Consider the following 27,582-nt stretch of genomic DNA (forward strand, 5'->3'; position numbering starts at 1 on the left):
AAAAAAAAAAGAAAAAGAAACGAGGCCTGATTTTCTCAACGAAAGAAATCGTCACATCTGCTCCGAGCCGTCTCGACACACCGTGCTAAAAATACTTACCAAAGAACTCTGACCGTCACATGTAGCTGTCGCTTACTGCACTTAACTTCAAACTACCTGTTAGAAAAACGTTTCTCAAGAAAGACGTCCTTGGTCATGGAATAATTTGCCCTTTTATTTTTTGCCGACACATCTGTGGAGTGTCAAAATATCAGAGAGGCTAAAGACGTCCGCGCAGGGACTGGATACACACTGATAACTTACCCACACTGAACTACATTTAACCATTTAACTGTTGCCATCACAGCGATCCCACGTGAAACTGTCTGTTGAGTTATTTATGGAGGAGGTGTTTTAGCAGGTTGAAAAATAAGTGTCGTATTATCATATCATCTATACCTCTTTGTTTTTCTTACATTTAATCTGTTTTACTTTAATCGAAGTACTCCTGCTGAAAACCTGTTTATGCACCAACGAGACTGACCAATAATGTACAAGGTATGCTCGACTGAGGGGAGACACGTGTGTTTTCATTGTTTTACTTTATTTATTTTCATGTTTTCCTTGAAGGTGTTGATAAATCTGTTCATTCAACGTTCACCGTATTTAAAGTTTATGAGTTTTGTGTTTGCTTTCCCTTGAATTGTAAGGAGCATCCATTTAGGACTGCACTTTTGTAAAGTTGAAGGAGTAACAAGAAAGAGAAAAGGTCAAAATTGATGCAGCAGGAGCTAAAATATCCTACAATGTCCTACTTTTACTATAAAAGACAGTTGTTGTTTTTTTACCCTTTAGAACAAGTTAAGGCCTACAGTAAACTGCAGTAGTAACTCCCATGAAGAAAAATCTGGTCCTAAACAGATAGTACATATTTTTGAAATGGGGTTGTAGGATGTACATGTAAACTACTTTAATAGTCCAGTTTTAGTTGGACTAACAGTCATTTAAATGTACTGACCATGTTGAAGTACATCAAATTTAAATCCAAACATGACAGATAATGTCTGGAAAAATAATAGTCAAACAATCTGGATTATATGGGATACAAGACGACCCTATGTGGCCATTGTTTTATTCCACATTTGGATTCAACCTAAAACACACAGAGGTCAGAGGAGGCTGTAACAGTGTGTGCTCTCACTGGACGACAGCATGAACACACACAGTGGGGGATTTTGCTGTTGCTACCGCCAAAGATTCCTGGTTGTGTGTAATCAGTGAAAGACACTTGACATAGACTGGATTGAAAAAAAGAAAAAGCTAATCTAATAAGAATTGTTCATGGAAAAAAAACAAGGGTGGAGTGAATGTGATTGTGTGATGAAGTTGCAAGTGACAAGAAGTGATATTTTCATGAAGTAGATATTTCGGTGCGTTCTTTTGTGAGGCGATGTCACCTTGGTCTCTGTGAAACACATGCTGTGTGCTGTAATAGAGAACTTGTTAGAGTAATCAAAAATACATGCACATAAAAGGTAAGAGGAGGGTTAATCCATGCAATTCTATGTGTATACAAGATGACTTGAACTCCATTACTGTGCCACTTTATCTGAACGGCGCTCAATGATGGTGACATTCAATTTTCCACAAGTTTATCATCTAATTACAATTATGACACTGGGCTATCAGCTGTCTGACTCACCCTGTGTGTTGTTACTGATCTAATTACATCACATAATCTGTCATTTTAGGGAGCATATTGAAATGCATCTGGGCTAATCCGTGTCAGAAACTCCAAAGCACCATGATTTTGCCGATAACAAAAAAACCTTCCCTCGTGATAAAGCAAGAATTCGTCTCCCTGTGAACATGTAAATGGTTTTAAAAACCTCTCCACAGGTCAGGAGCATGTTGTGAGGTGTTTTAATGTAATGTATATATATCGTCATAGACACTTGAAGGAAACTGTGCAGGGTGAAAGAGGAACAACTCAATAATATGTTCATTCACAATGGTGAGTTTTTAAGTAGATAAAGTGCTAAAAAAATAATAAAATCAAATACTCACAACCCTAACACTCTGAGGTTTCCTTCTTTTTTTTATTGGGTATGGGATTGAAACATGGCTGAGTGGTTCTCTATATCTGTGATTCCCAAAGTGTGGACCGGGTGGGCTGTAAACGCACTGCAAATGAGCTTCGCGAGGTCATTAAAAAATAATAAATAATTGTAAAATAGTTGGTGTTCATTGTTAAGTTATTGTGGATGAATTAATATTAATTGATAAATTTCATTTTGTGGTATAGATATGCAGAGATAAAAAAAGGATGTGTAAAGTTTGGCAATGACTTCTAAATTGACACCACATTTCCCATAAAAACATTTTCAGAATGTTAATCCAACAATCTTGTTCCGCATATTATAATTATTGTAATCAATATTAGTAATACCTTTTGAATCCCAGATTTAGACAATGATGAACAAAATGACGTAATTTGATTGTGAAAAGATGCTTAAAATCTAAATGATTTATTCAATCAAACCTTTTTTTTAACACGTTCTCTAAAGAGCGTTCAAATTCAAAATAATAGAATGAATCGGGTCAGTGAGTCTAACGTCATTCATAAGTTGAAGTTTTTTTGCATCTGCTACATTAATTGTATTTTCTCTAATAATCACTCAATTATTAGTTTTTTCACTTCAAAAAATCTGAATAACTGAATACTAAAGATTAGTTTTATTCTCTAAAGTGCAAGTCCTGCATTTTACCCCCAAATCGCCGCTAGAGGGAGCTCTTAGTGCAAATCAGTGCGGCTCCTGTGAGAGGAGCATGAATGGGCTAACAGCTGTTCAGCTGGTGACATGTGCAAACCTGTTTGTTACCCACGACTTATGCTACGCATTTAAATGCATAAAATCACTTTTTATCACACACACATTTATGATCCAGACTAAATCACTCGAACGCTAATTGGTCTAACGTGATTAAAGTATACATTTAGAGCTGAACAAATCTGGTAAATATTTGAATTTCTATAATAATTTTGCAGCCCGTGTTTACAGGAAACATTAGTCACCATGATCATAAATCCCCCCCTTAACAGCATAATATATTCCAACCATACAGTACATTTAAACGTGCATTAATTACATGAGGTTTACAGCCTACACATTAAATGTAATGTTTGTGCAACACACACATCACTTGTAGAGTACAAGGAGGGCACCTACATGTCAACATGGCCACGTGTTTTCACGTGTGGTCCCTGTCACTGGACATATGGTTACGTGGCTGAATGACCAACAATTCATTTCCTCCCCCATCACAAAAAAAATCTAGTTGTGTTAACCGGGTTTCTCTTAATCCCTTATCTCTATTAAAGAAACCAGGTTTCTGGTTTACATTAAGAAAGCAGGTTACTGGAGAAAGCCGACAACAACCGAGTGAGTGTGGGTGACGTTGTAACATATTCCACGAAGCATTAATTACACACACACACACTTACCTGATGATGTCTTAGCAAAAGTACTGTACTTCAAATTATATCTGAGTAAAAGTTTATTTTTTTTAACATATCCGGATAAATAATACAATATACGAGCATAAAAACAAGCATCAACAACAAAAACAAAATAGATACTTTTTCAATAATTAAAGCAAAACAAATATTTGTTGACTGGCTGATTGCTTATTAGTAAAGTCTTTATTCATGTGTTTTTTCCCGGCTTGTATTTCCTGTGATATTACGACGCTTCCGGGGTCGCAAACTGCACGAGGACACTACTTTCTCAACAAACGGGATTTGAAATGGGTTAACGAGCCAACCGTAGACACGTGACCTTCGAGTTATATAATATATAGGTCAACACGTTTCTCGCTGGCACGTGCAGTCTTCCTTCTTACATAAAGTCTCGTGCAAAGGTCTCAAATTACACTATGTAGGTAAGCGCCACAGATCGTAAACGCTTGGAAAGATGGATCACTTCGATTTATTGCTGTTATGGGGGAAATTGGGACATCATCATACACTGGAAAACAGTTTGATATTTGGAGAGGCCTACATATTTTCTGCCCCACATTAGAGTTTTCTTTTTAAAACTCTTTATGCCAAGTTAGAGCAAAAGTACACCAACTTTTTTCTTGTTTTTTTTGTTAATTCAGCACGTGAACATGATTTGGTGACATTTTGGATGCCAAAAAGCAACACAAACAGAGGAGGACATTTTTGTGACAAAGGCACAAAATATCACTCAAGGCAAACACAATTTAGATTCAATTTAATGTTTTTACAAAATATTACAAAATTGACCATCAACTATTTTGATAATCTGAGTATTTTTTTCAATAATTAAAATGAACTTTCTGATTTTTCAGCTTCTTAAGAAATCCTTAAAACTGACTCATTTTGGTTTGTGGACAAAACAAGACATGTGAGAACATCATCATTTCCAGGTTTGGTAAACACTGATCAACATTTTCTGACATTTTACACACCACAGTATTCGATTAATCGAGAAAATAATTGATAGATTAATTGATTACACAAATAATCCTTAGTTGCAGTCCTAACATCAACATATAGAACAGAGTAATCTATATATTCACTAAGTTTATTGCATTATGATGGCACACATTAATCAACAAATCAGTAGGAACCATGGTACCGGAATCATTGCTAAATTACATATGTGGTCCTAAGGCAACAGGTACCAAGAAAAAACCATTAAAAAGAACATTGCACACAACAGATGTAGTGTGACCAGGTATGTATGTGTGAGAACAGAACAGCAGGTTTGTTTTCAGCCAATGTTCGAATACAATGATAAAAATATTAATTAATTTTAAACATGTGATATGCAAAATACCATTTATTTTTTACAGTGCCTTATCAATTTTCTGAATTACTTAGAGCAATAAATATGCATAATAATAGTCCTTAAAAACGAATGGTCCTAAAACATCATGGGTGCTTCAGTAATGTCGTTAAGTCTTCTAAATATACTTTAACACAAAAATTCACACAATTTCATGATAGTACTTTAATGTTTGTGTTTGACTGTAGATTAAATACTAGGAAATGAGGACAAAGTGAGAGGTCTTAGCTTTGTTGAGTCTAATCTGTATTAATGGAGCACTCATGATATTCCGCCAGAAAAGTCGAAAATGTTGTGTTCAGAGTGAAAAGATGCCGTTTAAGTGTGTGAACTGGCTGAAAGCAGCTTTTCTTGTTAAACACGGCACATGAATGAACCAGGTAAAACAAAAAAGGTCATAGTGGAGGAGACAAGTGTGAGCCCTTACGTTTGTTTCCCAACGAATATGGGTGTCTGAGTCTCTGCCTCCTCAATAATGAGAAAGTAAGAGGAAAAAAACTATAGTTGGAGAAGAAGGAGGAGGAGGAGGAGAAGAGGAGAGGAGGGTGTCGGGAAAAAAAAAGAAGTAAATTATACAACGCGCCGGCTCTCTTCCACAGCCTCCTCCTCTCATCTCCCCCACTACTATAGCTGGTGGCTCCACACTCGCCGCGGCGCTCCGGAGCCTTCAGCGGACACCGGCTACTGTCCGTCGGCATGTCGGCCGGTGGCTCTGAGGGGATGGCTGACCAGAGGCCAGTGGGTAGGTGCACTTTTATAACTATTTTACACAATAATGTGTTTATTTTTATTTAATTTATTTCAACTTCACGGGTGTTTTCTTTCTGTTTGCTTCTCCTGTTTTAACATTATAGTGGACAGAAAAAAAAATCAAAAAGCAGATATAACACTTGTGAAAAAGTAGTTGCAACTTAAATACGCGCCGGTCACCCGCACACAAACATTCAAATTGTAAAAAAAAACAAAAAAAAAAACACACTTTAATGCTAATTTGTTTGTTTATTCAACTTTAAAGTGACATTAAACTAGTGACAACGCACACGGTTACTGTAGTAACAGTAGTAGCGACTGTGACGGCACTACCCAGCCAAATGTAGGTAGAAGTCAGTAGCCGGCTAAAGTACCGGTAACTTGCTAACCTGTTGTCCCCATGTTACCCACCGGCTACCGGTGATGCACCGTGTGCGCGCACATCCCCTATGGTGGTGGAATCCTCTCCATTCATCATTCTGTATACGTGCTCGTGTCCGGCGGGACGCGCGCGGAGGGTTGCCCTGTTCCATAACAGTGTCGTGTGGAAAGGGAGGGGGTGTCGTCAAGTGACGTAGGCAGTGTGTGTTTGTTTTCCTTTGCCGTCATAAAATATGTCAAACCTGAACCATACAGTTCTTTTCGCCGTGGACGAAGTGTTTCTGCATCATGTTTGTACATCCTTGAGGTGTCCTCGTGCAGCCTAGTTTGGCACGTGGTTCCATAAGGTTTGTCAGAGTGTCACGAGTACACTGTGGCTTTTCGGCTTCGTCCAAAACTAGGTCAGTAGCTCAGTGGAGCAGCGCTACCTCCACCGTCCAGCAGAGGGCGTAGTGGTCACAGAGCCAGGAGCTCCACATTCATGTCAGCAGCAAACTCACTACAAACTCCAGCAGCAGAGTTTTCTCTGAATGCTAAAACATATTTTTTTTGCTCACAACTGCACCATTCTTTTTGCTAAATAAAAACACAGCACTCAAAACCATGGTCTCTTTTTTATAACTGCCACTAATGTGATCATTCAGGCCAAGTTAAATATCCAAATGTACGGAAGGGTATTATGGCCACCTGTATAAAGATTTTTGAAGGAAATTTGATCCAGAAATTTGTGCTCAGAGATTTGCAAACTGTGATTTAGAGTGAAATATGAGTAGGAATTGGGTATAGAAGTTTGGAACATAAAGGAGCCTCACATTTTCAGAATGATCTGTGCATAGTGGCAATTCTTTGTGTGCGTATAAAATGGGAAAAAATATTTTAATTGGCTGGAATTTTATTTGAGCGATTGCTACTACTGTGCTTTTTATTGCAAAATCCCAAACTCCCCTCTGTTTTCATAATACAACAACTCATCATGAGATGTATTAATGTTAGATAGCAAACTGATTCTTCACCTCCAGCAGCACAATGTAAAACTAAATTAGTCTTATTCCCCTGGTTTCTTTTAAAATACAGCCTCATCAATTTCACTCACTAAAAAATAATACACAGAGCTCACAGAGCTGCCTATATGCTTTAACAATCCTGTATTAGTTCATATACTGTATACGTGTAACCCCCCTGCCTGAAAACATAATTTGCTTTGTAAAGCAATATACAATGTATAATATTTGCAAAAATAACAACGTATTGTAGAAAACCCCTGCATATACATTATCTTTAATGACCACCCAGGAATTGTAATTCAACCAGAAACAATCAACAACATATGCTGAATTATAACTGTTGGATTTAAACTGCCCTCTCATTTACAATTATCCAGAAGCATGGCTGTGTTCCTAGAATCAAGTATAAATATCTCACGTGGCTCAGATGTCACTAAAAAAAAAAGTCATGTCATACTGAGGTGTGAAGACACACGTCCTACTGATGTGTGGCCCAGTTATTCAAAGGTAACCCGTAGAGAGGGTTTTTCCAAAGAGAATAATCCCACTGCTCCTGTACTGTATGTACAGATATCACGTTTTAATAACCTTTATTTGTCACGGAGTGTGAGGGATGTTTCTGAACTTGCAGCCATGCAGCTCACTGAATGACAACATGACACTGCTCCTGCCACAGGAGAAGCAAAAAAATAAGCAGAAATGTGTTAAGAACAGCCGGAACAAAGAATAGTTTTCACCGTGGAGCCATAAACACACTAAATGCTGTTTAAACGGACAGCGTCATTATAAATGACACAATACAATAAGCAAATCTCAAAGGCTGCAATTTCATCATTCTGTTTTGTGTTGTTCTTTTTTTCTTTTGTGGTAATGCTCCATCTTGTTTTAAATCTAACAGCAAATACTGAACGTGAGGCTTGACTTAATATAAATATATGTATTAATCAAATCTCAATGGCAGTATTAAATAAAAGATAAACTGTAATCTTAATATTTTACCAAATCATTCAGTCTTACAAATAGTACAAACACACAGTATTAAAGCCTGAAGGTTGTGTTTTGCACAGTAGCCTGTGAGTGAACAGATGATCCAGGCTTTGATAAATAGTGCAAGGTCTGATGTGACAGAAAGAAAGTGAGTATTTAAGTAGTTTTAAGTGTAGTTTCTGTCAAAGTATTGATCAAATGAATGCAGACACAAACTCTGCTCTATGTTTTTTTAAATTTTTATTTAAAGATGGAATTGGGCTTTTGGAAAAGTAATCTGTCGGTATATTGTGCTGGCCTTGTGAACAACCATCGTCCTTTAAAACATGAAGAATGAAGAATGAAAAGATGCACAAGAAACTTGCTAAAAAAGATTAATTAAAATGCAACCTGTGGTTAAATAATAGTTAATAAATGAATGTGGCAAGAATAAAAACTATCAAATCAGAAATTGATCCTTGCTATGTTTCGGGTATATGAGGTCACAGAGTTATTCAAGTGTTCTTAATTGCATGCCTTTTAAAAATAAGGGCTTGGCTAAAATGAAGTGCATGTAGGTCATCTCATGATGGCTTTCATTAGCTCACACTCGTTTGTTTCAGTTATATAGTACGTCATCAGCCGCCCCCGCTGGCTCGGCATCTCATCAGCATTCATGTCACAAGCGATGCCTGTGGCGCTCGTGTGCCTCACGGTGTTGACCATTTATCTTTTAGTGCATCTATTAGTTACAGAGCGTGTTTCAGCCTCTCGGCTGTCACAGGTGATCATTTCCTGGAACATATGGGAACAGTGTGACATTGAAATAAGTGTGCAGTGAAGAGCCGTGGTGGGTGAGAGGGAGCGTCTGCACGTGCTCTCTCCCACACTGCAATTATTATTGTCAGTGATGACCCACAAAACCTATCTAGGGAAGGAAATGATGATGTCATTTCCTGACTGTCATTGAAGATGCAGTGTGAAACTTTTGAAAGACTTTTTTTTGTTGTTGTTGTTGTTGATGTTATTGCTGTGCCTCTGTTTGGTCTTAGTGAACAGAAATGATATAGCAGACTTTTGGTTATATTTAAAAGTTACTCACTGCAGCTTTACTTCACTCCATTGATTTTGAAGTTAAAAAACATCGTGTTTGACTTTCAAATAATCCCCACAGCCGTCAGACTTGAACATCTGCACCGTGTAGAAAAGTGGAACAAAACACTGTTAAAACACTCACTATGTTTGCATTATTCCTCACAGCCTGCTAGATATCATACATCTCTATATTACATGTGTCTACTACTACACTGTGGGCTGCTGGTGAAGTGAATGGTGTGAAAAAAAATAGAATAAAATCCTTAACCAAAGGAAAACAGGCAATAATCATTGCAGCCCTAAACAGGATTAAGGCGTGGTGCGGGCCTCGGCGGTAACATTTGCTAACTCTACTCCTATTTTGTTTTTGTATTTTTTATATCCTTATTTGAATTTTCACAGTTTGGCACCAGTGAAGTCAAATCTAAAAAAAGTTGAGGAAGAATATTAAAATCAATTCAAATACACCAAAGCCACAGTGTTTTTCCAGTGTTCTAGATAAGTACAAAACCAGCAGACACACATGTGCATTCATTGTTAAAAGTTTGCTTCTTCTTCCTCTTGTCATCGTTTCCGGCAGGTTGCACACTGAGAGGTACAACGCCACCCTTCACAGCCTCGTCTGTTACTATTATATGAGTTAGTCATAGTCAACATTGACATTGAAAAGCACTTTTTGGCCCAAATGGATGTCACAGTTCCTCACAGAGAAAAGTAGGTCAGTGTTACAGCATTATATAAGTATTAGGTTGAGATAGATGATCGCCCAAACCCCCATTTACTCTCACGTGCCTTTCAAAGTGACAAACGGAGAATACAGCTGGAGGTTTGATGATGTATAATGGCTGCATGAGACAATGACTGCAACAGATGACCAGACTGAGCCCAGGCATGTGTGTGTGTGTGTGTGTGTGATTGTTGGTTTGGCAAGCGATTAAGCAGAAAAGAGAAGAATTTTTGCCGTCCTGCACGTCCTACAGACATTTTAAAAAAAAAGTTATGGGTCAACTTTTAAATGCCTCATGCCCTATTTTGCTGACCGAGTCTTTGGAAAATAACTCGCTCCCGCAAACATATTTTACTCCTCGACAGTTATATGTATTGTATTGTGGACAAAGTATTATGGCAAACACTAGTGGAATTTTTTTCAGGATGTCACAAAACTTTGCCAAAATGACCCCAGTTTAAAAATAAACGATATTTCATGGGTAAAAACGAACTATTATGACAAGCAGTTATGTGGACTTTTGTACAGAGTGAAGTCAATTACTAGGTATATGTAAATATTTCTGTTCTGGCAAAGAAAGGTCATGTCATTTTTTTGAGCAACTGAATATTTAATGACTTCATTAAATATTTAATGACTTCATGTCTCATTTGAACTTTTAATTGTAGAATTGAAGTACTACTTCATTGAATGAATGTTAATATTTTAATTCTATAATTACTGAAAACTTAATTCTTTACTCTTCTTACTTCTTAAAGAGTATTCAGGTTTTGTTTTTTAATGATTGAAATTTACACATCAAATTTCCTGACACAACATTCAGATTTTTTAAATGATATTTTCCCAAATTCTAAATAAATAAAAAGAGTTCATTTCCTCTGATCAAAACAAACAGCATATATTCATATATTATTTTCATTATCAATCAGGGTTTATGATCCAATGGTAATCATTTAATATTAATAATTGATCGTTGCCATTATTCGCTAAATTGTCTTGTTTTGTATTAATTTGTAGTTGTTTTTTTTAGATACTGTATTATTATTATAATTATGTCTTTTTTTCTCTTTCTATATTTACATCATTACAGTGTCCTACTTATTAACGCAGCTCTGACAAATTACATCAAATTAATTAAGTTAAACTATTCAACAGATACATTGTTTTCATTTAAATCAGGGTTTAACCATTTATTTCATTGCAATAACAGATACTAATATATATGTACTCTAACACTGTATTTTTCTTAATGTCACAATTTTCAGTTATTAAACTGAACCAATTAAAATGGAAATGAAAAATTATCCATTTGGTCCTAGGCCTTTGCAGTCATATCACCTTCACTCCCCTCAAATAACTCTTTTTATTGTGTGCTGTGTATTTGTAAACCAACCTGTCTGATTAGTTTATTCGTGGTCATTTATGAACAGTGCAACTGTCACGCTGGCAGATCTCAAGGCTGACATATTTATTTTGAGTCTCTCACGACTATGCAACGCTTCTTTTCATGTACCAGAGGAGCCGGGTCCGAGCCAGATGGGACTGTCACTGCCAGCTGTCGAGTTGCCAAGGAAACGAAAGGGAGACGTGGAGGAGAGATCAGATGCCCAGCTACAGTAAGAGGAGTGATGCAATTCTGCTTTATGTTGGAAAGACAAACTCGTTGTAAATTCAACTTTGTATTCACCACAAACACAGCTCTATTACTATATATCCCTCCTTTTTACACTCACTCAGTGTCCATGCTCTCTTACAGGGAAGGCCTTGACTTCCAAATGGACGACGACCTCAGCAGGTACATGACAACTCTTGTCTTTATTCACACACTGTGGTAATAGAAGATTCAGGCAAAAAGTTTTTTCTTTGCTTAAGTTCATACATTTATTTCTTTGCAGGTCTGAAGGAGAGGATCAGCAAGTCAAAATGAAATGCTTCAGGTGATTCTACTATTCAGTGTTTTTTTGTTTTTGTAAATATGAAATGAATGTCTTAGTCACACTAGATGTACTTATTTTTCACAGAAGGTACACTATCGTGCAAAAACAATTACAATAATTTCAAAAACACTATAGATTGTGATGTGAAGACGTCATTGCTTTAAATATTTAACCTCATGTTTGTGAAATGATTCTAAAAGAGTGTTTGTTGTTGTTTTGTCTATAAAAAGGTTTAAAAAGCACAATTAAACAATTGTTTCTTTAAAAATACAAAATGTAAATTTAAAGTTGCTTTTTCATTGAATCACACTGTTTCAATATGGTTGCCTTTGAAGACACCTTCTTTATCATCTCTGCTAATACTTCAGTGGCAAACATCAGAGAGAGGAAGGAATTATTCAGTATTACTACTCAGCCATTGTGTTGTCTTTGGTTGTTTCAATAATGTGTGTATTTTTCACTAATGGATCAAGACTATATTGATCCATGATTGCTGCACATCCTGCTGCCAAACACACAAATTTGAAATCATTTGCACTATTGATTGATCTTAACCATTTTTATTGTGCTTTTACACGTTGTCCACAGGGAGCCTCATCGCCAGATTGAGAAGCGGCGAAGGGATAAAATGAACACTCTCATTGACGAGCTGTCCGCGATGATCCCTGCCTGTCAGCCAATGACTCGAAGACTTGACAAACTCACTGTGCTGCGAAAGGCTGTCCAACACTTGAAAACCCTCAAAGGTGATCCCTGACTCAATGCTGAGTCTGCAGTCCTTAATATTATTAATGTCACAATATCATTATCTGTGGCTACTTGGTTCCTATCTCCTACATTTTTCAGCCGATTTCAACAATTCATATTCATATAATTCATACCTCAAAACATCTGGCTGGCACACGACACTCATGGCTCAATCTCGGAACTTGTCTTTGCTGTGATTTCCAGCTGGGACGAGCAGCGCCTTCACAGACACCAGCTACAAGCCTTCCATTCTGTCTCACGATGACCTTGAGCACCTTCTGCTCAGTGTAGGTGCTAATGTGTGACCCACAACAACACCTCCAGTTTGAGTTGACTCCTTGACTGTTAACATGTAAACACACTGTATCCTTTTGTCTTCCAGGCTGCAGACAGTTTCCTGTTAGTTGTGAGCTGTGAACGAGCGAAAATCCTGTTCCTCTCCGAGTCCGTCTCCAAGATCCTCAACTTAAGTCGGGTATGTAGCACTGATGCCGTGCTACATCACACACTGAGAGAAGTTAACTCAGGACTTTTTATTTTCACTGTTTTGAATGTTACCAGATTGTGAAGGAAAAAATGCATGAAAGAAAGAAAGAAGTCTAATAATTGAAAAGAAACTGCTCTAAAAGCATAAACTTCCTCCATCCCTTAAAAAGTATTCACCCCCTAAATTATAATGGGTTTGTCTTTAACCCCTTCTCAGTGGTATTTGATCATTCTTCAGAAAGAAAGAAACGGACAGAATACAACCTTAGTCGAGATAAAAATAAATTGAGCACATTTTTCAGCAGGGAAACCTGTAATGTGTTGGACGTCACCTCACATGGTAAGATTAATGACTTTGGATCGTGTGTGGAGGCCTGATGTATGAAAGGCGAGGCATCTCCATATCTTTTGTGTTAAGTTTTGGTGCAATGTGAAAGACTATGAAACTTGAGCAAACAGTGGGGATGCTGAAAATAAATAAACAAAGACAATCAATCTAAACTAATTTATTACGATGGTGAGTGCCCTCCAGGTCAAGGGCTGGGGTACCTCTGAGCAAGATACCCAATCTCCATTGCTCATTGTTAATTGGGCACTCTAAAGTGTGAGTGCCTCCGTGTAAAAAAATCTCTGGCAGATCAAATGTGCGTATCATCAGCTATGGTGGCCCCTAGAGAGAGGGAGCAGCTGAAAGAGAATAAATAAATGTGAGCTGTTGGTGTTCACAGTTGGAGCTGATCGGACAGAGTCTGTTTGACTTCATTCACCACAAAGACATCAACAAGGTGAAGGAGCAGCTGTCGTCCTCTGACCTGCATCCTCGCCAACGCCTCATAGATGCAGCGAGTAAGTCTCATCACCAAACCTGTGTGTCATGTCTTCATGTGGAGGAGATCAGTGTTGGTGTCATGTCTACAAATGCCGTGTCCCTGTAGCCGGAGCTCAGGTGCAGACCGATGCCCCCATCAGGGCCTCTCTGTCCACTGGGGCTCGACGTTCCTTCTTCTGTCGCATGAAGCTCAGTCGGGTCGCTGGGAAGCACGAAGACAAACGCCCTCTGCCCACTACTTCCAAGAAGAAAGGTGAGCACATGCAGAGAATAACATGCAGCAGTTTTAAGAGCAGCATGTGCCATAGTTCACCCACAACTAAATTGTTGCTCGTGTTGACTCTATTCTTAGACAGCTTTCAGATTAGGATGGTTTATACAATGGTTTACAGCATGTTCACTGCTGTAAAAACTCAAAATTAACATTCTTATCTGATTCTGACTCTGAGCAAACACTTCCAAATGCTTATCTGTTTGACTCCTCTTAAAATACCAGATGGATGGAGGGATTTACAAGCCTCTCTGCTGTTTTCCATGATTTTATTCTGAGGTGATTAAGTTCACAGGACCAGCCGAAATGTGGTCCTGTGAAACTACATATACTATAGTTTGAGTTTCTGAGGGTGGAGCCTGTTTCTCTGTCTGGGCTTTTTGTGATCAAAATAACTTTGCAGTTCTGTTTATTTAGCAGCTGCCTGAACTGTGAAGTCAATCATCTCCAGTACAACGGTGATTACTTCCTCACACAGGAACTTTATCATATTGTAGAGATTTCACAAAGCTGGATTTGTGAACATTGTCATGTTCAAACCTGGCAAACCTGTCTGCAGTTTGGTCCTAATGGCTAATCAGAAAAAATGATTGTGAAAAAGGAGTGAGATATTTGAACGTGGTAATGAGGTCACTGTTCAGGCAGCTACAAAGTCAAATGTAAACAAATGTAGTGGAAGATGTGTTCCGGGCCTTGATTGCTTAAGAGCGAATAGACCAATAACGATCTGTGGACAAGTGGACAATGGGTATGTTGCGTCTTAAAAATCTCAAGGCGATGTGACCTCAGATTTGATGGAAACGCATAGACAAGGCAATAATGACAAGAAGTACTGTACTTTGTTTTCCCTCAAAAAAATGAAATGAGTATATGCAGACTGACTGATGGTAAGGTGAAAAAAAAAGAAGAATTTGTTTCTCAATGTGGGTCAGCTTTACTGATCGATGCCCTCATGGAAAGAATTCAGCGATTGATCAGGACTTTTTTTTCTAACTCGGAGACATGCCACAATTTTGTCCTCCGCAGGAAGTAGGTCGGTGTTACATCATTATATAACCACGAAGAACCAAGATGCTGCAAACTCCTCTTACTGTACAAGCGTGGTGGTGGAAACAGGACGTATGGCAGCACTCGGTGGCAAACATCAGCAACTGCACAACAGCATGTTTAAACTGCCTTCTCCCATAATACGCTGTCATGCTCTAATAAATAAACATTGAAATCAACAAATTTAAAATGGAAAATAATAATAATTTCAAAAAGCCACAATTATTAACATTAAATTCAAACATAGAGCCCGTAGGTTTCTACACAAAAAGTGTCCCCTTTGATAATTTTGTTGCATCACTCGATGTTACTACAGACGTATTAGTGCACATGGAGAATTGTATTATTGAGACTTTTTATTATTTGTATTATTCAAAACTACTTTTTGAAAATCAAACCATTGATTCATTTTACATCTTTCATTCTTTTGCGTCTTTACACATACTGTACATAGATGTATATAAGTGCTGACATTTTCTGACATTTTATGGACCAAACAATTACTCAATTAATCAAGAAAATAATCGTCAGATTAATTGATTATGAAAATAATCATGAGTTGCACAATCCACTGGTTCGTTAACATGTGGAATCCTGTGTGTGAGCAGTAATATGTAAGACTTTACAGTTAACACTCACACATTTTACAAAACAATATTTGTGTTTGTGCCCACAGACACCTACAGATACTGTACCCTGCACTGCACTGGATACATGCGGAGTTGGCTGAGCAGCCAGATGGACTCCGAGGGCGACACTGAGAAGGAAACCTCAAACTTGACCTGTCTGGTGATGGTGTGCTGCCTCCACCCTCACGTACCCCATCACCCTTCCAAAGACCTCAAGGTCAAGCCCACTGAGTTCGTCACCCGCTGTGCGATCGACGGCAAGTTCACTTTTGTAGACCAACAGTGAGTTTCACAATTCCAACTACGTGCATTTGTACCATATGTCCCTGTGTGATGAGGCATGGATTAGGTTATTAGTACACGACTCCGCTGAGAAAGTAATGGCCTAGGCAGGTTGTGCTGATTTGGCGTCTGAGGGCCGTACAGCGTGACCTTTGGCGGTGGAGATAATCTTTTTTGTCTTTGCCGTTGTTTCTCAGAAGGAGGTGTGCGTCTTGATGACATCACACGAAAGACTCGTCTCATTTTTGGGACGTAATGTCACACCACAAATATGGTGAATCATTCTACCAAATATCAAGTGTTAACATGAAGAGTGGCACATTATGATGCCTTTACCCCACTGTTAGTGTTCTCGAGCGGCACAAACCTGAGAGGCAGCCAGAGACGCGCAGAAAGCAAGAGGGACAAAACTGCATCTTAATTCTCTCTCTCCCTTTACAGAGCCACGACTGTTATTGGTTATCTGCCACAGGAACTCCTGGGCACCTCGTGTTATGAGTACTTCCACCAGGACGACCTGCAGCACCTCTCAGAGAAACACAGGCAAGGTAATGGAGCAAAGTCTATACTGCTCGCAAATTTGATCCCATATCAGACACAAATGATAACTCAATGTTCAACAGCAACCTTTATTGTTTTGAACTGTAGATTTTCCAACATCTAAATCAGAATCGGAAATATGTTATTGGGTAATGTCTCCATAAAGCACATGAAACTGCGTTCTCAGTACTCTGTCTGACTCCTAACTAGCCCCGTTAGCTCCTTCATTTTATTAGCCTCAATGGCAATCTCAACGGTTTATGCCTCCAAAAACATCTCCTGTCTCCACCCAGTTCCCACGTCGCATGGTTCCTCTTCTGCGTCCTTTGTGTGTTGTCCTCCTGATTTCTGCAGGCAAATCAGCAGGTCAACCTGCAGGTACAGCTGGTGAACATAGTATATCCAGTATTAAAAAAGAAAAAAGAAAAGGCTAAGCAGCATTTTTACAGCGGGCACAACTTCAAAACAACCTACTGAAATAAGAAAAAAAAAAGCGAATACAGTGAAAAAGTAAAAAAAGATGAGTAAAGCAAACAGTTGCAGCGACAACGGGCATGTGCACTCATGAATTATAAAAATTAAAGAAATAAGATGCTGCACTTAGCTGTCCCACCGTCTTTAACACAAGTCTACTGCAGCCCCTCGTTTTTCTTTTCCTCTGGGGGAGACATTTTTAGAGAGGCCTTTTTTTTGGTTCAGTATCATTCAGTATTTGACAATTCTGCTCACTTTGCCTGTATCTCATGTGTCAAAATGCTACGAGCTGCATTACTGTGTGTGTGGCGGTGGGTGGTTGTGGTTTGTGGCCCGCAAATTAAATTCAATTCAATTATGAATGAACTGGGTTAGTACCACAGTACCACCAGTGTTGTTAGTAAAGCTTGTATTTCAATTAAATGTGTTCCCATAATCTCTAATGACATATCATGGTCATTTTATGTCTTAATATTATGGATTATATATATTATGTAAGCTTTAAAGTGTAACTATAGGGGTGGGACAATGAGCCAAATCTTGTACTAGTGAAGCAAGAGTGAACGAAGAAAGCCAATGGCAAAAGTTGATGCAGTAGCTGGTGTTTGCAGCACATGCTAAGAAAAGTGCTTTTCTAAAGACCAGTAGGCCCATCTAATTTTTTCTAAAGTTATGGCCAAACAGCTCTATAACAGCATTTTTTAATTTTCTTTTTTTAATAATCTCCCCCTGTGCTTTGTGATGACACCTCTGTCTAATCTCTTGACAGTTCTTCGGTGCAAAGAGAAGATTGAGACACAGTGCTACAAGTTCAAAACAAAATATGGCTCCTATGTTTCACTCCAAAGTCAGTGGTTTAGTTTCACAAATCCGTGGACCAAAGAAGTTGAGTTTATTGTGTCTGCAAACAGGGTTATCTCGTAAGTATTGCCATCCATCACGGTGTGGTCAAGTCTTCCTCTTTCACAACACCTTATTGTTAAATATGTATTGTGTACTGTTTGTTTTACATATTTTTATAACTTCCAAAACCTTTTACCTTTTTGGAAAAACAACACATTTAATGCATTAAAGCAGCATATATATTCCTTTGCACCAGCAGGGGGCCTGGTCACACAAAAGATGATGAGGAGGGAGGTTCTAAAGCACTTCAGGGTAAGAAGGATTTACAGATGATATATTCACATACATACTCTTGTCCATGTATGAAAGTTTGATGTTAGTTTTTTTTTCCTTCCACAGAAGTCACAAAGCAAATACCCATAATTCCTGGCCTTTCCAGTGGATCGGGGACAATGATCTACGCAGGCAGTATAGGGACCCAAATAGCAAATGAGCTCACAGACTCCTACAGGTGCCTTCTGTGTATATGTATAAATAAATCATCCTTAATGTTACACACTGGATCTTTTAAAATGATATGATATGAATATTTAGCTTTACAGGGGAAATATGCATGCCTGGTTTTAGACTGCTTTGATTGGAGGAGCATTAGAAGATTTCTACTAGAGCATGTACTGTTTGTGTGTCTAGAACTACAGCCAGTGAACTGTGACTGTCTCTGTTCAGTGAGGACTCAGGATGTCTTTTTCCTCAGGCAACTAATCCTGCTGCAATATGAGTCTTTCTCCACCAGTCTTTCTGTAGCATGTTTGTTTGTCTCTTTTCTGTTTTTGCTCTCCCTAATTTGTTTCAGCGGTAAATATGACAATACACACACACACACATGAGAATCAGTATACACAGCCCTACAATGCTCTATTTGGGCCTGATCTTGTGCTTTGAAAATAAATAATCGTGTCTCTACAAAACACATACTCCGTATAGGAACTGAGAAAGCATCTTTCTGCTTAAAATAACTTCTGGACCTTTGACACTGACACATTTTTTCGGGCACTATCACAGTGTTGCTCAGTGAGCAGTGATATGCTGCTGCAAGTAGATTAAGACAACCTGAGTGTCATGTGATTGCAGGCTTCAGTAGATTCCCAAATTTGACCTCTGACTGAGACATTCTTAAATATTTAATCTTCTATTTACAAATCTTGTTTTTCTTAATATTTTTTCTTTTCACAAATGTTATTTGATTTTTGGACCCAGATGTGTACATATACATAAAGGTAACGCACTGTTTTCTTTGCTGCTGTGTGTTTTGACCAGAGTGAACTCGTCTCCATCAAGCGGAGCATCCAGTCCGTTTGGTCCAGTCCAGGAGAAATTTTCACTGGTTTCCCCTCAAACCAGCAGGAGTGTGAGTGTCACACTATTGCACATTTACTTTCGAGCAAATGCAACTCTGTTAGTTGCCATTTGTGTTTGACCTTGTGATAAGCGTATCACCCAACTAAAAGAATTTGCCAAGATAAAGTTCCCCAGTTAATGTTGCATATTACATTTTTTTTTTTTGGGAGAATATCAACGTTTGTTGCTGTGGTATGTGGAAATGAGAGCTACACTGTACATTTACAAGTAATGATGACAAGGGGAGTTTTCAGTTACGTAGGTACAAGACAATGACCTGACTATGCAATAGTATAAAGAGGTAATGTTACATGTAATAAAACAAGACACTATTTTCATTGTAAAATCAAATTCAGCTTGGAATTATTTGTATAACTTGTAAGTAATTAAACGTAAATATCTAAATTGCTTTCCCACTGCTACATGGGAACATGTCCTTATTCTGTAAACCTGCAGTGAGTGAGTGTGAAACAGGAGTGTTTATACTGGGTTGATTGGAGATGTAGAGCAGCTGAGTGAACCAGGTGAGTGGGTGAGGAAGAGGCAGGGTGAATGAGGAGTGAATTAGCTTAAACTGGAGCATATGATGCAGATTATGACAAATATTGTAATATTGCTGTCTATGTAGACATAGTCATTGTCAACAATTTGTTTACTTTGGGGCTGTATTGTGTTTTTTTTTATTAGGTATCCAGCAGAGACGACACAATGGGCAGTTTATCACAGTCTCAGTCGGACTCCAGGACGGCGATGGGAGCTAGCAGCGCAACATCTGAAAGTACAGGTACTGTCAGCATCCCATTATGTTTATTGTACATATTTGTAAAGAAAAAAAGAAGGGGCTGCACCCACGAAACAGGGGACAAAGTTTGAAAAAGGCCCTTCAAAATCAAAATTGTAATAAAATGATATATACATAAATTCAATGTTGCATTATTCACACAAATCAGGCACATGAAATCAGTTTGTGTCCCTGCACAGTTAAGTCGAGCTACGTTTGTAGCCCAACTATGGCATTTAACTGGAATTACTGTCCTTATCCCACTATGAAAGCACCAGTCAATAATCGTATGAAGTGTGTCAGTTGACCTATTACGATACAGACCAAAACACCAAGCACCATCAGTACCACCACTAATACCAATTCTTAAGCTGGCAGAACATTAATTTAGTCTCCTTCTCAGTCCAAAAATACACAGGTCCGGCATTTGCCATTTTTTCCTCACTGTTGTCTTATTCTTCTGTGTACCATTTTTTTATTTTACTTTCTGTAAATGATCTGGATGCGTTGGCTCAACAGAAATTTGTGCCACACAGGTGAACCATCCCAGTTATCAGACTTGGACAACATGGTGGTGCCAGGCCTGAGCAACTTCACCAACGATGAGGCAGCCATGGCGGTCATCATGAGCCTGCTGGAGACGGACGTAAACATGGGTCAGTCTGGAGCTTTTGAGGACTTAAACTGGCCTTTCTAGAAGGCGAAAACACTTACCACCACCATATGTGCTTTTTGTGCCATTTTCTTGCCATTTGCCAAGAACCTGGCTCTTCACTCATTCACTGTTGTGATGGACTGATCTGGTCAAAATCACTGGTCTTAAAAAAGGCTGGCTGCAGACACAAGATGGCAGACCTCAGACATGGAGGACCACTCAGTGAGTTGTCTTATGTCACATAATACCCATGATGATTCTACTTGCAGCTGGTTTACGCCCTGAAAACAAGTTGCTCAAAAATGTCAAGTAGAAACACTGAAATTAAAAGAATGAAAACATCAAAACTTGAGCACCCTCAACCAACTTGAACAAAATAATGAATATAAATAACCACTAACTCCTGACTCCATGTGATATATTTCCTCTGGCAGGTAGTTCTAGAGTCTTACTTATAAGCTCTAAAATAAAATAAATAATTAAAGCACTGATAATGCCACAAACTACAGCATCAATAGCTTCACCGACTACAGTCATGAGTCATTTACCCATGTCTCTGTTTGTATTTATAAAATACATTATTGGCTGTTTGTAGCTTTAGAATAAGCTTTGTATATGTGCTTCAGGTCCTTGTTTTACAGAGGCTGCCGTTTTGCACTGTGCTGTTTCTACAGCAGCTTGAACGGATTCCTTTTTGGTATGCAGAGGCCACCGTAGTTCCCTGACATGTTAAGGAAAGGGAGGAGTTAGAGGTTTGTTACAATTGGCAGCGTTTGCATCACTTGTTGCATCACTAATTCTTGCACACTTGAACTTAAAAAGGACAAGAAAAAAACCCATATGTAAACTTGTAAGGAAGTGAAATCTGAGTGGATACAGACTTGGAAAAATAGTAATGTATTGTATATGGGAGAAAAAACTAGCATGACACACACTAACAAAGCAGAATACATCTGCTGTGAAGCTCTTATGTGCTCCATGTTTTGAGATTTGCCCTTGTGTCTGCTGTGTTGGCCTCTTCACTGGACCTGGACCAGAGGCTGTAACACCTCGTACTTGAGGACGCCAGGTGGAAGTTTAAGTTGGTAGGAGATACTGTGATTAGCTTGTTGGTCATGCAGCTCTGGCCTGAAGGACAGAAGGACGTCACTGTGTCCTCAGAGTCCGTGGTGATTCCGGGTTGCATCTCCAAACGTGGGCAGTGCTGCTAAAGAAAGTCCTCAAACCTTTTCACTTTAGTGACAGCTGTGGTACCAGGTGATAACTGATAAGTTTGTTCTATTTATTTACTGTACTTTTTAAAGATTCCAGATGGTAACGAGTGTACAAGAAACTGCCAATGCTACTCTGAGTGAGCTGAAAACCTTTCTGTGGGTTTAAATTGAGTCAATGGAATAGTTTTTCCATTTTCCTTGAATATTTAGTCCATTTGGAAGGTTTTAATTAAAGGTCTAGAGTATAGAATGAATGGGGGGGGGGGGTTATTATGTAAAAGTGTACTGTGTTCTTTTAAATTATCACATAAAAATGTACAACTGTTGTGTATTATTTAAAAAGAGCATGTCCCATGCTCTGCCATGTTTGTTTACAAACAGTATTCAGTTGGTTGCATTATACAACTTTACCAATAGGTGGCACTACATCTTACACACTGTTTCTTAAACACAGCTGCACAAACCGCCAAGCTGCCAGTAATGTCTTAATGTCAACAAAAGATTCAATTAATACAACTATACTTTACAAGCTTTTTTTCATTTCGTCGGCCAAGCAGCTGTCAAACATGCAGACTTCAAACAGAATCATTGAACGATCAGGAACTGTAAACCCAAGAGTAACGATATATTCATGTTGATGTTACTCGTTTACAGCATCCATCTCAATAAGTGTAGAACATCCGTCTGAACAGCTAACTGTTTGAAAAAAAAAAACACACTTGAATTAAAAAAATAATACTTGAATATTAAGCAGTTTTATAGATAGATAGATACTTTATTCATCTCACAGAGAAATTATTATAAAAAGGACAACTTTATTTATTTCTTTTTGGATTCGTTAAATAAAAACAAACAGATAAACCAGACGAGCACCTGCCAGGTGAAATTTAAAAGAAGTGAAAAACACATTTCTCAACTCTCCTTAATATTAGTTTTCACACTGAAGAACAGAGCTCTATTACTGCCTGTGCACATATTTACTGAAACCTACTCAACACAGTTCTGTGAAGGACAACCACTGTCCACTTCACTCCTGGGAAAATGTAGACAGACTGTGGATATAAGAACGTTCTCCAGTGTTAACAAGACACAAGCAAGTCTTTTTATTTATTTATTTATTTTGGAAGACACGTGTTTGTGTCTCCTTTGCGCTACTGTTGCCCTAAAAGTACTTACCTTCCACTGCACAGAAATGATCCATCGCAATGAAGGAGCTAATTGTGGTGCCATCTATTATTGAATAACCCATTAGCGTAAAAGCTATTCTGAATGTAATCCGTGCAGAGGTAGTGCACAGAAATCAATTTGAACACAAGTGGTGCATTTACAAGTGAAGGTTGAGGGTCTGAGCAAATGGCCATGAATGATGTACAGTATATTATGAAGCTATTTATTTCCTCACAACCACACGTTTGATGCCAGCTTTCCGTTGTTGACAGGCTGATGAAAGCGGGTTCACCAAAAATAAAAAGCAAAAAAGCATTTTTATCACAGCACAAACTCCTGATATCAGCTGTGTGAGAGTATGTGAGTGTGGATTTTAGTTGAAACCCAGGGACTGGCCTTCATGTGTAACCTCTGGTTTGTATCACTGATTCTCCCTGTAGTTTGAGAAGCATCATGTGATTGATTGTGTTGCCTTAAACACATGCTGTCTCAGCACAGGGTTCGATTGTGAATCAAGCCCTCTGTGCTTTCATTGACTTAAAAAATAGTGTTGGTAATGGACATTATTTGCTGTTGCCATCAGTGCCACTTGACAACAATCACTGAAGTGTATTGAACATGCCCTGCTTAAGACAAAATGTCTGATATTTGTATGTGCAACCTGTCGATGTATCTGCTGTAACAAGGGATGGAGGTAGGTTTTGAAAGTAAAAATTGTTGTTTTTATTCAGTGGTCCAATTTCTTTTGTCATATCAATGTAACTTTTTCACAAGATATATATATATATATATACACACACACACCTATACCATTTGCCTTATTTTTATAAACACTGAACCTATTTGGCTCGTTTTAGGTGGATATTGAAAGTGGAATCAACAGCAGAGAATTAGGAGGAGGAGATGAGAAACAAGTTGGAGAAGGCATTAATACGAGACTGCAAAATAAAACAAATATCCCCTGACTACATGTATGGGGATATTAGCTAAGTTTGATTGTTTCCCTGTCCAGGAGAAGAATATATTTTTTTATTTTAATGCATCTTCACTGCTCCATCATGGCTGACCCTGGACATTGCAAGGTTATGAGAGGTGTATTTTAGTCTCAATGTGAAGAGGGTCAGCAGCAAATCCTGAGACACTTGTGAGTCCAAAAAGTCCCCCCAGGTTAATCAAAAGGTCAGATAAAGGAAGAGTCAAAGGTCATTGAAAATTCAAGCGTGTATTATTTAAGGATTTACTCGCAGTGATTAAATATACGATCAGTAAGTATGTTTGTATAAGTTTACTTTTCAAAATGTATTATACATGTTACAGTCGTTCGTCGCTTAATTACAAGACTGACAATCAAAAGCTATTTATTTTTAACCAATCTTGGGCTCCACCTGCAGTACCTTCAAAAGCCCAACAGGGGGATGAGCCCCGCGACAATTCCTTCGAAACATGATGATTTATTTTAGTATTAGTCACATGAGGTTGTCTTATTGCAACTCCTGCCTCCTCGGGTGGAGCTAACAACGAACAGGCAAGTCCACCATTTTTGTTTCTCTGTCATCTATGATGTAGAACTAGAAAAACACGCATGCTCCACTTTTCACATGCGTTCAGTGAGGTGTTAACAGACGCGATTTTAGGTCACGTTCTTTGTCACAATATTCCTGTCCTTCCCATTCTGATTCCCCGGTTATAATCATTCCTGAATACATCGTGTTACAAATAGTCAAACAGGTTTACCTACTTAAGTGGCCGGTGAGTGTATGACTCTGTACAATTTTCTCGCCTTGGAGAAATAGAACATGGGACCAATGAACACGCCAAACCTGGGGAATAAACTGGATAATTCAAATATGTTACAGATGCTCAAAGATGGAATTAAACTGGAGGAAAAGTATATTTCAAAGGGAACTAGAACCAGGATTGGGAGGTAAGAAATGACTGCAGGCACAACCACAACCAGTACATTATACACGGCCTGTCTCTTCAGTGCTGACTCAGGGCCTCGGTTTGCATGTGTGGTGTGGGCGGGGCTCTTCTGCATCAACGACCAGATCATTCTCCCTAGGCAGGCGAGCATTACGATGAAGAGGCAGGCGATGATGATGGGGACAGATGTCAAGACGATGCCAACATTATTCAGTACACCTGAAAAGACAAAATTGCAACATCAAAATACCCTCCTTTATATTTTGTCCAGTATTTGTATGATAACAATCACTTTAAAGCTGTAGTGTGCGACCTTTAAATGTAAATAATACTTATTTAAGTGATTGATAGCTCAATCAAGCCTACTACAAGGAAGACAGAAGCAGAACAGATCACACACTCTCATGAATGTCTGTTACAGAGTCTCGTGAAGCTGATAAACTACTCAGTATGAACTCAGTGTGAACTCATTTGTCAATGGCTGGAATGTAGTGGACCGCTATTTATAATGAAACGATACAGCTTTAAAGGGCTGTTTCCTGTTCAATTAGATGACCTTTTTTTATTTACGTAGATTTGAACTGTTTCGTCGCACACTAACTGTACCTTTGTGATGCATCAACACAGTGCAAAACTCTTACTTGTGCCCAGAATGAAGAGCAAGGTGACTCCCCACACCACAAGACTCACAGCCATCCGGTACTCCCACTTCCTCACTCTCATGTACAGCACCGGTTTCACCACCGCCAGGTATCGCTCCACACACATGCAGGTCAACAGCAGGGGGCAGCCAATCATGTTGAACATACTGCAGCTGTCTGTTACCCTTTCCAGTAGACTTGTGTCGTTGTTTGTGAGTGTGACTGAAAAGTAAATAGACATGAAGCGGCTTAGCTTTGCTGTGGGATTATGTAAGATGCAAATCATTAGCCTGAGTCATTGACTGTATATTATAAAGAGACATATGGCGCTTTCCCATGATAGATTTCCAGCACGACTCGACTCTACTCAGTTTGGTATCGTTTTCCGTGACTAGAGTCCCTCCACCACGAGGGAGCGATTAGAATCATTTAATTAGAACGATTCAGTTCAGTACTTCCCTCGCAGCTCGCATGGAAACTCACAAGAGCAGGTACCAAAAAAAGCACCAGGTACCAGATACTATCCCTAATGACAAGTAGATTAGAGTCGAGTCGAACTAGAACTGTATATTAGAAAAGCACAAAAAGGACTTTAAATTAGAATAAAGTATTAAAACTGAAATAAAACGTATTAGAAAAAATAGTTTTGCTCTAAATCAAAACATAGTAGTGTGAATGTAGCCTGATTCTCACTTCATAATAACAGTATCACATTTTCCTCGCACAAGCCCACGATCTCAATCCCTTGGACAGAAAAAAAAGTATATTACAATTTTACAAACGGCACTAATTAATTATTTCCAAAGAAAAAAAAAAATTCCAGTAGCAGTAATCTCTCTCTTCGTTGCCTCATTTAACCAAAACCCTCTGGTTCAAATCTCAGCATTTACTGTATCTACATCAGCGTTTTTACTTGGTTCAGTGGTCAACTATGGTGTGCTAATATCCTCACCAGTTTCATTTCCTTGCAATTCCGTCGTTGGCATAATGAATCGCGCGGGCACTGTGCATATAAACATGAGATTCATCACTACAAGATTCAATCCCAGGACCTGAAAGACAAAAAAAGTTGAGGGGTTGAACAGGGAGGGAGTTATGTTTTGTAACCCAAAATTAGTGGTCATGTTCTTTTTTCTTTAAAGAACACAACAGCACGCCTCCTTTCCTTAGTGGTGCTGAGTTGGAGTCAGGTTTGGAGTTTCAGGTCCACTGCCAGCATGTCGTGTCCTTCAGTGTGTTACCGTTACCGTCTCGTTCAGACAGAAACTCTGCAGTGATTACAGCAGTGAACGTCGCAATGTAATATGTGTTGTAACATGATTGTTTGGACTAGTTAGATGATGTGTTTTTTTTTTTTCTACATTCATGTTCAAAAGCCAGATCATCTTTACTAAAGCAAACCTCGCAGATTATGATTATGGACGACTGCATTTGAGAAAAAAAAAATCTGATTGGCCTGCAGTCTGAGCCTTAGACCCCAATCAGATCTGGCATTTAAATGCATCCTGGAAACATATGGGCAGATCTGGCAACCCAAGCCCTTTATTCAAATACACACTCATGCATGTCCAGGAAAGTGTCTTGGAACAACCTCCAAATGGGATTCTGTGACGCTTTCAGGACACGCAGCACAGAAGTGTTCAGACCTGTACTTGACTCGTGTCAATTCCGTAGTAACAACATGCATTTAACTAGTCGGTTAGCTTCTGTTAGAACAGGACATTGTACTTACCATTGAGGCAGATATGGATTTCCTTTCCTTTAGGAACAGCAACAGCAAGGCGGTATTGGACACCAATCCTGTTATCAGGAAGAATATGTCTAAGGTGAACCAGGCATCGAGCCAACCCAATTTGTAACAGTGAACCACTAAAGTTCTAAAATCTCTCATCTGTCCCATGATGATCTCTGAAACTCTCAGGAGTTTGTGCTGAAAATAAAA

At 38.7% G+C, this 27,582-nt stretch overlaps 2 protein-coding genes across 3 annotated transcripts; one reads left to right on the plus strand and one right to left on the minus strand.

Annotated features, from left to right (window-relative positions):
• The first annotated feature begins 5,117 nt into the window (after positions 1 to 5,117).
• LOC131455731 (basic helix-loop-helix ARNT-like protein 1) lies at positions 5,118 to 23,769 on the plus strand. 2 transcript variants are annotated; one of them, XM_058623495.1, is made up of 17 exons: positions 5,118 to 5,595; positions 11,293 to 11,392; positions 11,533 to 11,571; positions 11,672 to 11,713; positions 12,302 to 12,459; positions 12,665 to 12,747; positions 12,843 to 12,935; positions 13,675 to 13,792; positions 13,882 to 14,028; positions 15,770 to 16,004; positions 16,446 to 16,552; positions 17,788 to 17,938; positions 18,118 to 18,173; positions 18,261 to 18,372; positions 19,179 to 19,269; positions 19,947 to 20,043; positions 20,577 to 23,769. In XM_058623495.1, the coding sequence occupies exons 1-17, from the start codon at positions 5,550 to 5,552 to the stop codon at positions 20,735 to 20,737; spliced, it is 1,836 nt and encodes a 611-aa protein (XP_058479478.1). In that variant the 5' UTR covers positions 5,118 to 5,549; the 3' UTR covers positions 20,738 to 23,769. The 2 variants fall into 2 exon arrangements, with proteins under 2 accessions (XP_058479478.1, XP_058479479.1); XM_058623496.1 differs by having other exon boundaries at positions 18,121 to 18,173.
• A 352-nt stretch (positions 23,770 to 24,121) lies between these two features.
• LOC131456066 (P2Y purinoceptor 1-like) lies at positions 24,122 to 25,857 on the minus strand. The gene is made up of 3 exons (XM_058624043.1): positions 25,641 to 25,857; positions 24,931 to 25,218; positions 24,122 to 24,144 (listed from the first exon to the last, which is right to left on the minus strand). The coding sequence occupies exons 1-3, from the start codon at positions 25,804 to 25,806 to the stop codon at positions 24,122 to 24,124; spliced, it is 477 nt and encodes a 158-aa protein (XP_058480026.1). The 5' UTR covers positions 25,807 to 25,857.
• Positions 25,858 to 27,582: the final 1,725 nt, after the last annotated feature.

The sequence above is a fragment of the Solea solea genome, chromosome 3, assembly GCF_958295425.1.
Source record: "Solea solea chromosome 3, fSolSol10.1, whole genome shotgun sequence".
NCBI classification, from domain to species: domain Eukaryota; kingdom Metazoa; phylum Chordata; class Actinopteri; order Pleuronectiformes; family Soleidae; genus Solea; species Solea solea.

Coding starts and splice junctions, on each gene's coding strand:
- LOC131456066 (XM_058624043.1), bottom strand. CDS start 25,806: ATGTTCAACATGATTGGCTGCCCCCTGCTGTTGACCTGCATGTGTGTG. Junction 25,219..25,640: donor GCTCTTCATTCTGGGCACAA/GTAAGAGTTTTG, acceptor TTGTCTTTTCAG/GTGTACTGAATAATGTTGGC. Junction 24,145..24,930: donor AATTCCATCTTTGAGCATCT/GTAACATATTTG, acceptor TGCAATGTCCAG/GGTCAGCCATGATGGAGCAG.
- LOC131455731 (XM_058623495.1), top strand. CDS start 5,550: ATGTCGGCCGGTGGCTCTGAGGGGATGGCTGACCAGAGGCCAGTGG. Junction 12,748..12,842: donor TTGAGCACCTTCTGCTCAGT/GTAGGTGCTAAT, acceptor TTTGTCTTCCAG/GCTGCAGACAGTTTCCTGTT. Junction 18,373..19,178: donor GAGCTCACAGACTCCTACAG/GTGCCTTCTGTG, acceptor TGTTTTGACCAG/AGTGAACTCGTCTCCATCAA.